The sequence below is a fragment of the Hevea brasiliensis genome, chromosome 10, assembly GCF_030052815.1.
Source record: "Hevea brasiliensis isolate MT/VB/25A 57/8 chromosome 10, ASM3005281v1, whole genome shotgun sequence".
NCBI lineage: Eukaryota > Viridiplantae > Streptophyta > Magnoliopsida > Malpighiales > Euphorbiaceae > Hevea > Hevea brasiliensis.
Window position 1 is genome coordinate 81,517,483 of NC_079502.1, and position 14,986 is coordinate 81,532,468.

Consider the following 14,986-nt stretch of genomic DNA (forward strand, 5'->3'; position numbering starts at 1 on the left):
ATTTTAAATTTTTAGATGTGAAAAATGTATATTTTTCATAATAAATAAGTATTTTATATTTTTTATTGTTAATAAAAAATATTTTAATAAAATTATAATACGTTAATTAATATGTAAAGATTATAAATAAATAAAATAAAAGTATTAATAATATTAATTTTTAAATTACATAATAATATAATCTAAATAAAAAAATTAAATTAAATTAATTATCTGAAAATAATTATAAAAATAAAATTAAAAAATAAAATTAATATAAATTATAGGTATTATATCAATTCTCAACCTTATTTTTTTAAATTTATTAAATATTTTAATTCATCTATTTAAATATTTATTAACTACCATTTATATTTAAAAAATAATTAAATCCCCCTTTAATATTATAATTAAAGTTCTAAATTTTATTTAATACTTTTTAATATATTTTTCACTTATATTGCCCTACTATTAGTATTTTAAAGTGAGAAGGAAATTTTGGAGAGAGTATGATCGTCTGTTAAACCCTAACACCCTTGTCTCGGTTGTCACTTTGGTCCGCTTCCACCTAAAAACCCAACCTTAAACCCTTCCCTGTGTCGGAGCCGCAGCCTTTATATTGTCTTCGAACACATTGATGGTTTAACGTTATCTTCTGCAAGTTTTTTCCTTTTCACTGAGAATTTAACCATGAAGAGCAAAAATCCCAAGAAGAGAGGCTCAGTTCCCAGAGGAAACAAGCGGGGCAATAAATTCGCAATCAAAGATGACCCCTTCTTCAATACCGAATCGAAGAAACGCCGAAAGATGGGTTTCCAAGATGACTACATCGACTCCGGAGAGTCAGAGGAGGAAAACGGAGTCTTAAGCGGCGGAGAAGAGAGGAAGGAGGACGAAGATGAGGAAATTGATCAGTTTGCGCAAGAGACTGCAGACGAGAAGAGGCAGCGCATGGCGAAATCCTATGTACAAAAGCTTCGAGAAATTGCAATAAGAGAAGAGGAGGAGGAGGGGGAAGAGGAGGAAGAGAGAGAGTTTGAGAAGGAAGGGGAGAGGGATTCCCTTGTGGTTAAGAAGTTGATCCAGGAGCAGCTCGAGGAGAGTGGACGATTGAGAAGAGTTATAGCTTCCAGGTAAAAAAAAAAATTGATAAATTTGGTTTGTTTCTTGATGCAGAAGTTTTTTTTTTCTTTTTCAGTTCAAATTATAGATATTATGTTACAATTAGGTGTGAGTAGGCAACTTTTTGGTGAGTTTGGATGGATTTGAAATTCATGATGAAAATGGTTTTCATTATTGATTGTCACTCTTGGATTAGTTTGTGTTAGCTTTTTATTGATCTTTTAGATTTCTCATTTCCATGTTCATTTTGTTTGTGCGAGGAATGAGTCTTAGTAGTCTTTTACGATTCTTAGGTACAAATGTGTGAACTTTGTACGTCTCTGCAAGTTGATACTTTTTCTATTGCTAAATGATGGTTTCAGTTCAATTGCTAAAGTTCTTAGATAACTCCTAATCAAATATCGTGATATTGGGGTTTGGGAGTGTTCCCATATTGATTTTGTATCTCTAAAGCATCTTGGTTGCTTTATAATGAGCAATGCATTTTTAATGTTAACGCTTTGACATGTTTTTACATTAATGCATAATTTTGTCAACAACATGTGTTGTGTTTCTTTTAAGAATTCTTATGTTTATTCATACTTTAGGGTTGAGAAGCCTGATAGTGGATTTGAGGTCCTATTGAAGCATCGGCATTCTGTTACTGCTGTATGTCTATCTGATGATGACTCAAAGGGCTTTTCTGCTTCCAAAGATGGCACAATTTTATATTGGGATGTAGATACTGGGAAAGGTGAGAAGTACCATTGGCCTAATGAAGAAACACTCAGACTTCATGGAGCCAAGGGTCCTGATGGTAAAGCTACAAAGCATAGCAAACAGGTTTTATCATTGGCTGTTAGCACTGATGGTAAGTATTTAGCAAGTGGAGGATTAGATAGGCATGTTCATGTATGGGACACACGAACGAGAGAACATATTCAGGTGAAATATTTGTTTATTTCTTACTTTTTTGAGAATGTGCATTGTTTTTTCAACCTTTTGGTTTGCCTTTAAAAACTACACTTATATGCACATGGCTGGAGGGATCTGGATGTCCTGTCAGACAAATGGGGCAATTAACTGTGTGAGAGTAAAAGCCCTATTGCACTGACAAGGTCCTGAATGCATCAACTTAAGTGCACCACGCATAGGGTGAAATCTGGAAAAGTTTACTGTGTTCTGGCACGTAGATATACCCTGTAGCACCTTTGTACCTAGACAATTTAATTTATTGCTACCTCCTGCATGCATTACAGACTGCAGCATCCTGGATGATCTTGTCCTGTGATGTTAAGTTGTCTGATATGATACTGACATTATGCTGTCAAGAGCATAGTTAAGGAATGTTGGAAGTCATGTTCTCACTCAGTATCTTCATTTATTATCTATTTGTAGGCTTTTCCAGGTCACAGAGGGCCTGTGTCATGCCTAACTTTTAGGCAAGGGACTTCAGAACTTTTTTCTGGTTCTTTTGATCGATCAATCAAAATATGGAATGTGGAAGACAGAGCTTATATAAGCACATTGTTTGGTCACCAAAGTGAAGTATTAACAGTTGATTGCTTGCGGAAAGAACGGGTGTTAGCGACAGGACGTGATCGGACTATGCAATTATTCAAGGTATGCAATCTCTTCTTATAATATTTAAAGATTCACTTTGTCTATTTTAAAAACAAAAAGATTGGGGCTGTGGGGAAGCAGTATTTATTACTATTGTTATTATTATTATTATTATTATTATTATTATTATTATTAATAACAATTCTGACAAGATGAAGGTATATTAGGGAACATTTGGTTCAATAGCTAAAAGGCTCTTTTTCTTTTTTGCTAACTTGAAGGCAAAATTCACTATTAATAATAAGAAATGATTTTGGAAAAAAAAATCTCTATGAAATATGAAAATTGTTTGTATTTTGCTTTTTTCATGGAAATCACTAGCGCTACAACTGCTTCCATTTCCATTTCAGCCACCATTACTATTGCTGCTACTACCATTAAAGAGTAATTTTTATTCAGAAGTGAAAAATGAAATCATGCCAAATGGTGCATAAGTTTATTGAAATTTGGGAGCAAAATGATTTTTTTTCCCCTTTTTGTGTTGTTGGGGTTCTCCACATCTTAGGAAAGACCAAAGCCATTATATGGTGTGTAGATATTCATAGTTTTTCTAAATTCAATGAGGGAGAAGAAATGAACGTGCTTAGATTTTCTTATCTTCATGTTATTCTCTCACTAATAAGAAAATTCAGGCTAGGAGATGTACCTACATGAAAGGTGAGATTTTTAATTTTTCCAGTTTAATCATTTTCTTATTCTAGAAGAGAAATACTGGACTATGGATGAGCTCCATCTTTTTGTGGAAATATAAGGGATAATCGAGTGTTGTATCTAGTTGAAAGCTGGCATTGATTAGTTTGTAGTATGTCCAACTTCATTCCTCAAACTTTTAAGTTGATTAGGTGTGGTCCAACAACTTGTAAATTTTATTTGATCAAATAGTTTGTTAATTGAATTGGTGTGTGGCAAATTTAAAAGTGGCTATATAAGCACAATGTAATGGTAATCAATGATTGTAAAGATAATCATTTAAGAACCACATTGAGAATTTTCTATTATTTAGAGGGTCAAATTTAAAAATGTTCCTATTAGTGTAGTTAACAAAATGCAAGCCCGCCCTCTTTTACCAGTTTGAGGCCAACAAGAACTTTTTAATCGTAAGAATATATTTGACACTATTCCTTGTAAGTTGACATATAATTTCAAGGGAGCAACAAAAGTTATGCATGATGTTGGTGAAGATGGAAGAAGTACACTGTCATTAAAGGTGTGCCTTAGATGCAAAGCACAAAGCATGGGGTGGGCTAATTTCACCGTCCGTCCTTCAACTTAAGTGGTTGTATTAATACCGCCCTTCAACTTTAATTTGTACCATAAATATCTTCGAACTTCAACTAGAGTATCATCAAAATCCCTGTGACCTACTACCATTAGTTTGCAGATTATTTTACTCACCATTTCTCAACTTAGATGAGTATAACTTGGCCATACTTTAACTTCATTATGTATCATAAAAATCCCTAAATTTCAATTTAATATATAAATAGTTTTTAATGCAAAATGTGCTAAATAATAATTTAATATTGCATATATTATTTTGCTAATGTAGAAAGAAAGACAAACCATATATAATATCAATCTATAAAAAACAAGAAAATCATCCATACTTAAATAGAGTTTGAATATGTTAAGATGACAGATTATAATATTTTGTAAGCCTTCATGTTATGTGATTTGATGATTGTTTATTGCTTGGCATATTATTATTAGGAATTTTTAGAAACAACTGATGTAGTTGGACGACAGCTTTTGTGCAATTGGCACAAAGCTCTCAAATAGGTGGTAATAAGTTAACATAAATTATAAATTACTCTGCTAAGTCTTTTTAGCTCTTTTCTTTTTATGTTTTATAAGTCTCTCTTAGATAAATTATCATGCATTTGATTTCAGAAATACATGCTTCAATTTGCTCAGGCATTTGTCTGCACTTTGTGCCTAGGCTTCAACGGCCATTAGAATTTAAGTGTACCTGCCACTTTTAAAAATGCTTAGAAGCTCCTATTTTATATACTATGGTAATAGGAGAGGTAGGAACAGTTGAAAGGAATGCCAAATTGCAGATTTCATTCTAAGTTTCAGCTTTGGTTTCCTCAAGGGTTCTATAAATGTTGCGCTTTTGGCTAGTGGAGTGGTTACTGGAGGATAAGTGAATGTAGTAAATACTCTACCCTTAGTGCTTATATACAAAAGCAAGATGGTCTTTCTTTCAAATTTTTCCCTATATTTTTTCATTTGGTAACATTTGGTCATTACATTCAAGAATTTCATATAATTTTCAGCCTCAATGGCTTTCCACTATTCACTGATGCGTGAAAGAATTGGAGGCATTTTTATAGCCTTGTTTTGGCATGAGACCATCTTCTTAAGTATGAATTAATTTTAACATCAGTTTTTACATTCTGCCAACAGGTCCCAGAGGAGTCAAGGTTGATATTTCGTGCTTCTGCATCCTCTCTGGAATGTTGTTGTTTTATTGATAATGATGAATTTTTATCTGGTTCCGATGATGGAAATATTGAGCTCTGGAGCGTCCAAAAAAAGAAGCCTGTGTACGTTGTTAAGAATGCTCATGCTATGTTGACTGACTTCAAAAATTTTGAACAAAAAGAAAATGGAAGTATGTTTAATGGTTATCTAGGTAAATCTTTGAAACTTCAATTTTTCAGCTTTCATTACTCTTTGGTGGAAGAAAAAGGTTAATGACATTTTATGATGTGAATAATGCTAATTAATTTTCTTTTTGGGTGTCATTTATTGATTTCTTGGGTTTCTTGTGTTTTATCAAAGTGGAGATAGCCTGGTGGCAGAAGAGTAGGGAGGGGGGATTGTTCTAGCTTCTAGGAGTATGTTTGGTACAACGTAATTGAATGTAATGTAATGAAATGAATTTTTAGTTTGTTCCTTTGAAATTTTAATTTGATTGCATTCCATTATGTTCATTTACATTCTACCAAACATGCACCAGGAGAGTTCATTAATTGATAAAATCCTAATTTGCTTTTCTACACTACTTAAAAGTTTCTGATTTATTTGTCCTCTGATGGCCTGGATGCTATTGTTGTTTATCAGCATGTTCCTGGGTAAGTTCAGTCGCTGTATGTAGAGGCAGTGATCTTGCAGCATCAGGCGCTGGTAGTGGTTCTGTTCGCTTATGGACTGTTGAAAGTGCTCCCAAAGGCATTAAACCCCTATATGATCTTCCATTGGTAAGTGAAAATTATACATAATCTAACTATGTTAATCTTCAATTATTATTCGGTTTCACTATATGCGACAATATGCAGATACTTTGATTTTAAATGACATATTGCTATTCTAATGAGAGTTGCTTTTATTTTAGTTGTCATTGAGCAATTTTTTCTGATGTAGCTTACAATTTCTTGAAACTTTTTTAGGCCACCTGGAATTTTTCCAGTTGATAATGCATATCTGATTTCTTGTTCTTGTAGCATTCAGAATAACTAAAAGAGTTAAAGAAAACCATGGACAACTGAAAATTATTCTTGTTAATAAATCGTGTATTCTACTCAAATCGGCCTTAATCCAATTAAAACAAAAAAGGAAGTCATGAGCTTCTGATGATCATAATGAATTTCAAGAGCCAAAATGAACTTTTAAAGCAAGTTCTGGGAAAACCAAGGTATATAACTTGAAAACAAGGTCTTATTTTATTTGAAGTGTGAGAACCATGAAATAGCTTTAGAAATTTTTGTATTTTATGAAATAAATATTGGCTCAGGGAGTTAACAGAAGTAGGTTGCTATAAAATAGAAATAGTTGCACAATACAATTGTTCTTAAGCTAATGGTTCATTGAACATGTCAATAGAATGTAAAAACTTTGCTAGGCTCAAAACTGACGAGAAAGTTGGCTTGAAATAATTTAATTTGCATATATGGTTTTCTGGTCACTATATTGTCTTTTGTGGATGAACAGCATGTTAGTAGGTTATAGTTTTCCAAACAAAATTCACCTATTATTGTTGTTTGTGTGTATATAGTCCAAAACATCTAGGGAAATGACGGAACATTAGTTTTGATGATGGCTGCAACAGACCATCTTTTTCCTCTCAAATGTGAAGATGTCCTATTTTGAGAAATTAATACTCAGCTGCACGCTTGAACTAACGAAACAATGCCTACTGGCCTGTAGGCTATTACTATCTTTACAATATTTATAAGCTTGACACCTATGTCCATCATTGATTATACCAGCATGCTTTCTCCTGGAATGTTATCACTTAGAATTGAGCCCAAGCTATTCACCTTCCTTCCATTTTTCACCTAGTTGCTTGTCTCCTTCCTTTCTGTTTTCATTCTCTTCTTTTTTTGCTACTACAAATGTTTGTTTTGATGTTGGGTTCAGTCATCATCATTAATCATTTGTTTGTTTTAAGCTTGTTAGAGCTAGTGGTGATAGATCCATTTTGTTGTTAACCCGATTCTTTTATATAATGCAGGTTGGGTTTGTGAATTCACTGGCTTTTTCAAAATCTGGAAAGTTCCTTGTTGCTGGAGTTGGGCAGGTGAAACTTTATTTTCCTGTTTCTGTGATCCTTTTACTGTTCTATGCTTTTGGATCTTTCATCTATTTTGTTCCCTTTAATCTGGGATGGGACCCTGAATTAACTGAATGAAGGCTAATCTGTGAGAACAAAGCTGATCTAAATGAATAATATTCTTTAAGTACTGATGTGGATGTCTAAATGGCTACTTCAATGGAGCAGCCTAAGAAATTCCTTTTTCCCCAAAATTATTCTCTGCTTCATATTCTTGGAACCAATAATTGTAGCCTATGTTTCTCCTAGAAGCATATAACTAATATTTTTTCTTTTTTTTTTTGAGAATGCTCATAACTGAAAAATTAAATTGGACAAGAAGAGCATAATTCACAAGTGAATTAAATATAATGGAAATGGAACTTCAGCTTCATGTGTACAATACGTATATATTTTTGTTCTTTTGGTTGGGTACTGAGAAGGCACTAGCCCCTTGTGTCTGTCCCAGTCCCCCACCCTCTTAAAAAAGAAAAAAAGTGCGTTGTATAAAATTGATTTTCGTTAGTATGTGTTTATTTTATTGTCCTAGTAGTTACTCCAAATATCACTAATAAACAATAACTGGGCCATCTCAGATTTAGTTTCTTATTCCATTTTTAGGTGGATATGAACTTTTAACTTTTCTCATTAATAAATTGTAGAACTTCCTTAGATGTTGTGCATTTTGATGGGTGTTTGCATGCTTTCCCTTTCCTTTATTTTATCTTTTGAATTTTTGGAAAATTTTTGAAGCCCTTGGACCCTAGTTGAGATATTACTATTCGGTAATTGGTAGTCTTATCAGAACAGGTTAACAATTTCGGGATTCTGGTAGAACGTAGGTGTACAGTCTTGAAACTTGTAAATGAAATCTTCTTATTCATAGACTGGCATCCTTCTTGGTCCCCTTTGATGATCATTGTAAATAAATGGATAACAAAACGGACTTTGCAGGCTTGACCAAATATTAAGTTCAAAGAAGAATTTATGATCTATAACTTTTTAAAGGGAGTGACATATTTTGCATAACAATTCTTTCTGTTTTTATTATGGTGTGCGCGGGTGCACGCTTCTGTGTTCTGCATTGTCTCTCTTCCCAATTATTTTGGTCCCTTTCAACTAAACTTTGTACTCAAACAAAAGGGTGATTACACAAACTTCTGACATTTCAAATTGCTTATCATACAACAGGAGCCTCGACTTGGAAGATGGGGACGAATTTCAGCTGCTCGAAATGGTGTTGCAATTCAAAGGTTGACACTTTCATAGGCTGTAGAAAATTTTTTTTTACTCGCCCAGAAGTTTTGATCACTCAAACTAGAGAAATTAAATGAGAAATTCTGATCCTTGTGATTTGGTCTTTGTCCAAATTGTATATTTAATGCCGGCTCATTAATTATGATCATTTTGCAGCCTGTTGTTTAGTTCTTTTCCTTTTCAATATTTTTAGTTTTTCCACATTGAAAGGGAATAGGAAAATATGTTCATTTATGCTGACAGAGATTCATATTTCATGGAAGGAGAATTGTCGGAGTAATTTATTTTCCAATGCAAAGAGACATCTTGTGATCCTTGCTTTTTATTTTAAAGCGTTGTTGGATTGAATATATTGATAATATGCAAGTCCAATTTGATTTATCGATTCATGAGGTTAGTTATAACCATTTTCTTTTTTAGGAGATAAATCTTTAGTCCAATTTGATTTGTCGATTCATGAGGTTCGTTATAACCTTTTTCTTTTTTAGGAGATAAATCTTCAATCCCTATTTTTGGGGGTTGCAGGTATAGTAAATTGGGAAAAGAAAAAGAAAACAAATTATTTAAAAGGTTTTACATGTAGGTTTCATGAAAAAATAAATTATATACGAAAAATATTTTTTATTAAAATGTTATTGGAAAAATTATTTTTGTAAAAATATTTTTTTGTGTATTGTTTATATCATATATATTTAAGTGTTTTTATTATATATATTCAAGTATTTTTCATATTTAAATAAGATTATTAAAATTTAAAAAATAAAAAATAAAGATATTTTTTATTTAAAATAATTTAATTTTTTCTTTCATTAAAAAAATATTTTTTATTAATCTATTTCTCCGAATGCTTTATACATTAAAAAGTGTAGAAAATATTTTTTAAGAAAATATTTTTTTGTGAAATGTTCAAATGCCCAATCATAATATGTATAATTTGTTTGCAGTGAACTTGGACTGGGTTTACAATTTTTGTTTAATTAAAAATAAAAAATATATATATATTAAAATTAAATTGATTATTTTTGTTTCATCCAATTGTAATTTATATCAATCACGATTTTAATTAATTTTAGTCTAATTTTGAGTAATTCCATTTATAATCCGGCCTTGATCCGGTCTAAACGCAATTAATTACCAGCTCAGTAGTAGTTGAGCACTTGCATGAGTTTTGGAATTTTTTTTTTAAAGAAAAATATAATGGCGGGCACCCTCCCCAAATTCGTAACTTGAGTTATGAGTTGCTCTACATAAACGTAAGGTGAGCATTTTTCGGATACCTAATTATCACTATTTTTTTTAATCAAATCAACTTTATGAGTTCGAACAATTTTTTAATTATAATCAAAGCGTTATACTGGTTAATCGTTGATGCAAAGAAAAGATCTTAGCTTCTTTAATCTCCACGTGTCCTTAGAATAAGAAAGCGATGGATGGATGGATGGATGGATGCACCACTTAACTAAAGTTTCTTCTCCTGTTTGAGGAGCTCTTGGTTAGCTGTTCCAGTTTCTGTTGTTCTCCTTTTTCTATTCCTAATTCCTTCTTCTTTTGCCCTAACCTATCTCTCTTCAACGACAATTACTCATCCTATTTTTCCACTGACCTATAGGGGTGGCCACGGTCCGGTTTTAAATTGAAATTGAATCAAAACTGATTGGTCAAAATTGAACTAAAACCAATCAAAATCGAAACTGACTTCGAATTGTAGCGAAATCGTCTTTCTATGGTTTAGATCAGGTTTATATTTTTTAGAAACCATGAATTGGCGATTTCAAATTGGATTGAACTGACAGTTCAAAACTGAATTAAATCGACGATTTAAATATAAAAAAATTCAATAAATACCTCACTCCACTCATAATTCATATATATATATATATATATATATATATATATATATATATATATATATGAACTATGAGTAGAGTGAAGTATATATATATCATTAATTCTTAACATAATTATTCTCTACACTTTTTAATTCTTAATATTCTTTCAATTTCTCTCAAATTTTCTAAATAATTGTTTTCTACACTTCTTTTAATTCTCAGTACTCTCACAATTCCCTTACTTTATTGTTTTATATGCTCATTGAAATTTTTAATAGTATCTCAATTATTTTGTTATTATTTTATATCTTCAATAAAATTTTCAATACCCTCTATTTTAAATTTTTTTCTTTTATACTTTTTTAATTATCAATTATCATATAACTTAAAAAAAAAAAAAACAAGTAATATTCAATTCTACTAAGTTTTTATCCCAAAAATTTATTGGGGTCGGCTATATCAATTCTCCTTCTCCACTCTAAACGATTTTGGGTTAAATCCTCGGAAATGTATAATGCTTCTAGGTCATATTATACTACTCTCCTCTAAGTCAGTTTAGGTATACCTCTTATTTTCTTTTTATTCTCTAACCCAATGTACTCTACTTGTCTAACTGGAGCTTTCGTATGACTATGCTTCACATGACCAAACCACCTCAATCTCTTTTCTCTCAACTTATAACTAAAAATTTTGATTCCTTTAAATCCTAAAGGAATACATAGGCAAAATTAAGTTCATGCACATTTTTTTAGTTTTTTTTTTTAAATTAATTTCATCTCTAGTTTTTTAATAAGTTCAAGTCTTTACTTATTAAATTTTTCTTAAAAATAAGTCATTTTCATTTTTTTTTTCTTATTTTATTTTGATTGAAAGATTTCTAAGAAAAATTAAAATATTTTTACAAATATAACTTAAATTCTAAATTAATAAAATTTTTCTATAATTTTTTCCTTTAAGTCGCTCTTAAATTGCCCTAAACCGCTTCTAAACCGTCCTCCAAACTGTTTTGAACTGCCCTTTAAATCATTTTAAATCTAAACTCGAATCGAAACCGGCGATTCAAGAATCGTCTTTCAAACCGTCCAATGACAGTTAGATTCAGGTTTATAATTTTATTGAATCTGAACCGACAATTCAGAAACCGTAATTGACGGTTCCTGAACCGTGACCACCCCTACACCACCTTTCTCTAAGTTCTAAATCTAAAACACTTTTCATTATGTCTATACCTAACCAATCATTGAGTAGGAACCTTTCTTGGAACTTTTTCCTGCGAAAGAAGTTGGACAAAGTTTTATTGATAACAAACTCATTCTCAAGATTGTAGCTAAAAAGAAGTATAATCTCTGGGTTTTAAAAACGACTCTGAGCAAAATATGGAAGCTAACAGATATTTCTGTGAAAAGGGTCCAAAAGGTTTGTTCATTGTTATCTTTGAAGAAGGACAATCAAGGAAAGAATTATAGAGGAGTCGTCTTGGCTTATAGATAATAATCTCATGATTCTTAAAAAATGGCCTCCTGACAAAGCAATCGAGGAAATTGATTTTAATACATGCGGGGTTTTGACTTGAAGTGTATTGTCTTCCTCCAAATATGTAGAATTCTGAAAATGAAGAATGTATTGGTGGTTTGTTTACAGTGCTGATTAAAGTGATACAAATCAAGGGAATGTTAAAGAATGGAGGGCTTTCTTTCGAATCAAAGTGTGGGTGTAAGTGGATTAGCCTATTTTGACAGGTTTTCATTATACCAAGGAGGGTACAAGAAGAGAATAGATTAACTTTAAGTATGAGAAGTTACCCATAATCGAAGTTAGCCATAATCTTTGTTTGTAAAAATAATATTCTTTGGCAAAAACTAACCTGCCTTTCAGAGAGCTTCTTTCATGTCAGGATTTTTAAACTTTGTGTGATAATTGTTCAGTATGTGTCTTAAGCAGTATCGATGATGTCCATCAGGAGGCTACCACCAATCTTGCTGCATTGCTTTTTTTATGGAAATATACCTGTCTGATATAACACAAATATCAGAACGATCAGTCACAAACACCCGTAAACAAGACATGAACCAATCCCAATTCCTTGTATTTTCACAATCAACTATTGCCCATGCAATAGAAAAAATATAGTTATTGTCGTCCAGTCCCGTAGTACAAAATAAACACCGTTTGTACTTTCCATATAAAAATGTGGAGTTTATGAAAATAACTGGCCGACAGTGCTTGAAACTTTCAATTGTTTGTTTAAACGCCCAAAACATCCTATCGAAAGCCCAAAACATCCTATCGAAAACCCAATTCTCGAGTTTTAATTTATTATTAACAAATAGAGGGTCATCTTCAATCAAGAACAAAGAATCGGGATTGTGTTTGTACAAAGCAAGCATGAATTGACGCAATCTTGTAAAAGATTCCTCCCAACCACCAAATATCTTAACAACTGCATTGTGTCTAGCTTTCCACGTCTTCCGATAACTCGGCATATATCTAACCTTATCTTTGATTTCTGCTTGTAACGCAGATATCTTCACATTTGGCTGTTCTAGTACAATTGCTAGGATGAAATCAGATATAAATTTGCTATCCAATTGCTTATGATCTTATGAGATTGATGGATTAACACATGTATGGGGTCCGTTATATCGAGTAATTTTTCGTATATCAGATCCTTCCCGACAAGACGCACGCATTGTTTCTATATTTTCACCTTATAGCATACGTTTTGCTCTTTGTCTCATCATAAGAAAACTCATAGTGCCTAAGTAAATGATATTCTTTGACAGCTTTTTAGACAGCCTCTCTAGATGAAAATGTCATTCCAACTTCAAACTCATTCGATGGATCCCTCATTGAACTATATTGCGGTTTTGACCATGGATCAACTATTAGCAATGAAAAATCTAATTCACAGTAAGGTGGAGGATGGACAATAGGCATTATTGGGTTTGCAACATGAGTGTTATAGTATGAAGGCAAGTTGACTACTACCTCATTATCATGCTCAACATCTTAATTGAAGTCTGCCTCATCACTATCAATCCATTGTTCATTAGAATCCTCTTCATCGACACCATTATTGGGGCAATAATGACTATCAGAAAAGTTTGATTCATTTGAATCGTACACCCATCGACGTTCACAAATATCTTCAGATTCATTGATAACCCCCAAAACTTTATCCTCAAACATACTACTATCAAGTTGAGACAATTGATAGCGTACAACTACCTCATCAGTTGCATCTGGGGAAGCATCTGCATCAGTAGTACCAACATTTGATGGTCCCGCTTCATCAACAACATTTGTAGATGCATCCGGTCGAAAAATATCAATATATAATTCTATCAATGACATACCCCCAATTTCATCAATAAAATTAAACATAATATTTACATCATCATCGTTAGTCAAACCTATACAGTCCCATTTTACTGAACCATCTCCTTCAATGGGTTGTCTGAAAAAGATATTCGATACAAATTCACACCCAGCTTCAAGATCAATTGCACGTACTAAAGTACCGAAATCCATGCGTCTACCAATGGTAATGACTGTTGATGAACCCCCACAATAGTCGTAGCCTTCACCATTAATAATAATTTCTCCATCCCAATATAAGGTAGCAAACGATGGAATTGACATTTTTCTAATTAAATAAGAATCCTAGTTATTTGAATGACACATAAAAAAAATTATAATTAATAGTATTGACTAACTTTGTCAAAAAAAAAAAAAGGAATTCAAATAAAGATGCAGTTTGGTTCTTTATATCTGCCAAACATATTAAATTTTAATTCAACTCTGAAATTTTTTAAAAAAATCAAACCTAATGTTGCTGCTGTTTGATTCGGTTCACCTAAGAAATTCTATAAGTACTCGGATAAACAGTCCGGTTCACCTCATATAGTCAACTATATGTGTTGAAAAATAATAATAAAATGAATCGAACCAATTTGGTTTTCTAGTTCGATTCATTTAATTATTTTCTGGTTTTCTGAATTCTCATAATCAATTGGGTTAACTACAAATATTCAATTATTTTAATTTCTTTTATTTTTTTTATTTTTGTTTGAACTATCAACTTAATAATATAAATTTATATTATATATTCTCTACATTCTTTATTATAAAATATTATAACCACTATTTTGCTTGAAATTTTTTCTTTTTTCTATAGTTTTTACATTAAATATTTCTAATCTACATATTCAACTACTATATTTTTTAAAAAAAAATATTTTACGTTTTAACTACTATAAACTTTATTTTGGCCATTTGTGGTTTTTATTAATTTTTTTATTTTTTAATTATATTAAGAATACAATATTATATTATCTCTTTTATTTTATTCTTTAATATAATATATTATAAACTAAATTTCCTATTATTTTTTTTCTTTTTTCACTAACTTTTACAAATTTTCAAAGTATATATATATATATATTCCTTTCGAATCTTAACCTAGTACTAATTTTTTTTTTAAATTAAACCACTATTTTAGATTAAATTAACTTTTCCTATTATCCTTAAATTTCTAATTTACATTAAATTTATTTTCTTCCATAATTAAACTTTTTATTAAGAATATACTATTATCTTATCTCTTTCATTTCATTCTTTTATATAATATATTATAAACTAAATTTCCTATTCATTTATT

At 31.3% G+C, this 14,986-nt stretch overlaps 1 protein-coding gene across 1 annotated transcript; it reads left to right on the forward strand.

Annotated features, from left to right (window-relative positions):
- The first annotated feature begins 454 nt into the window (after positions 1 to 454).
- Positions 455 to 8,795, forward strand: LOC110667259 (U3 snoRNP-associated protein-like EMB2271). Its single transcript, XM_021828056.2, has 7 exons — positions 455 to 1,112; positions 1,689 to 2,025; positions 2,479 to 2,703; positions 5,113 to 5,341; positions 5,773 to 5,909; positions 7,163 to 7,228; positions 8,432 to 8,795. Exons 1-7 carry the CDS (start codon positions 670 to 672, stop codon positions 8,507 to 8,509), a joined length of 1,515 nt encoding a protein of 504 aa, XP_021683748.2. The 5' UTR covers positions 455 to 669; the 3' UTR covers positions 8,510 to 8,795.
- The last annotated feature ends 6,191 nt before the right edge of the window (positions 8,796 to 14,986 follow it).

What these genes read in the sequence shown, in the direction of transcription:
- LOC110667259 (XM_021828056.2), top strand. Translation starts at nt 670, where the DNA reads ATGAAGAGCAAAAATCCCAAGAAGAGAGGCTCAGTTCCCAGAGGAAAC. An exon ending in GGACTATGCAATTATTCAAG is followed by an intron (nt 2,704 to 5,112) that starts GTATGCAATCTC and finishes TTCTGCCAACAG; the next exon opens with GTCCCAGAGGAGTCAAGGTT. An exon ending in CCCTATATGATCTTCCATTG is followed by an intron (nt 5,910 to 7,162) that starts GTAAGTGAAAAT and finishes TATATAATGCAG; the next exon opens with GTTGGGTTTGTGAATTCACT.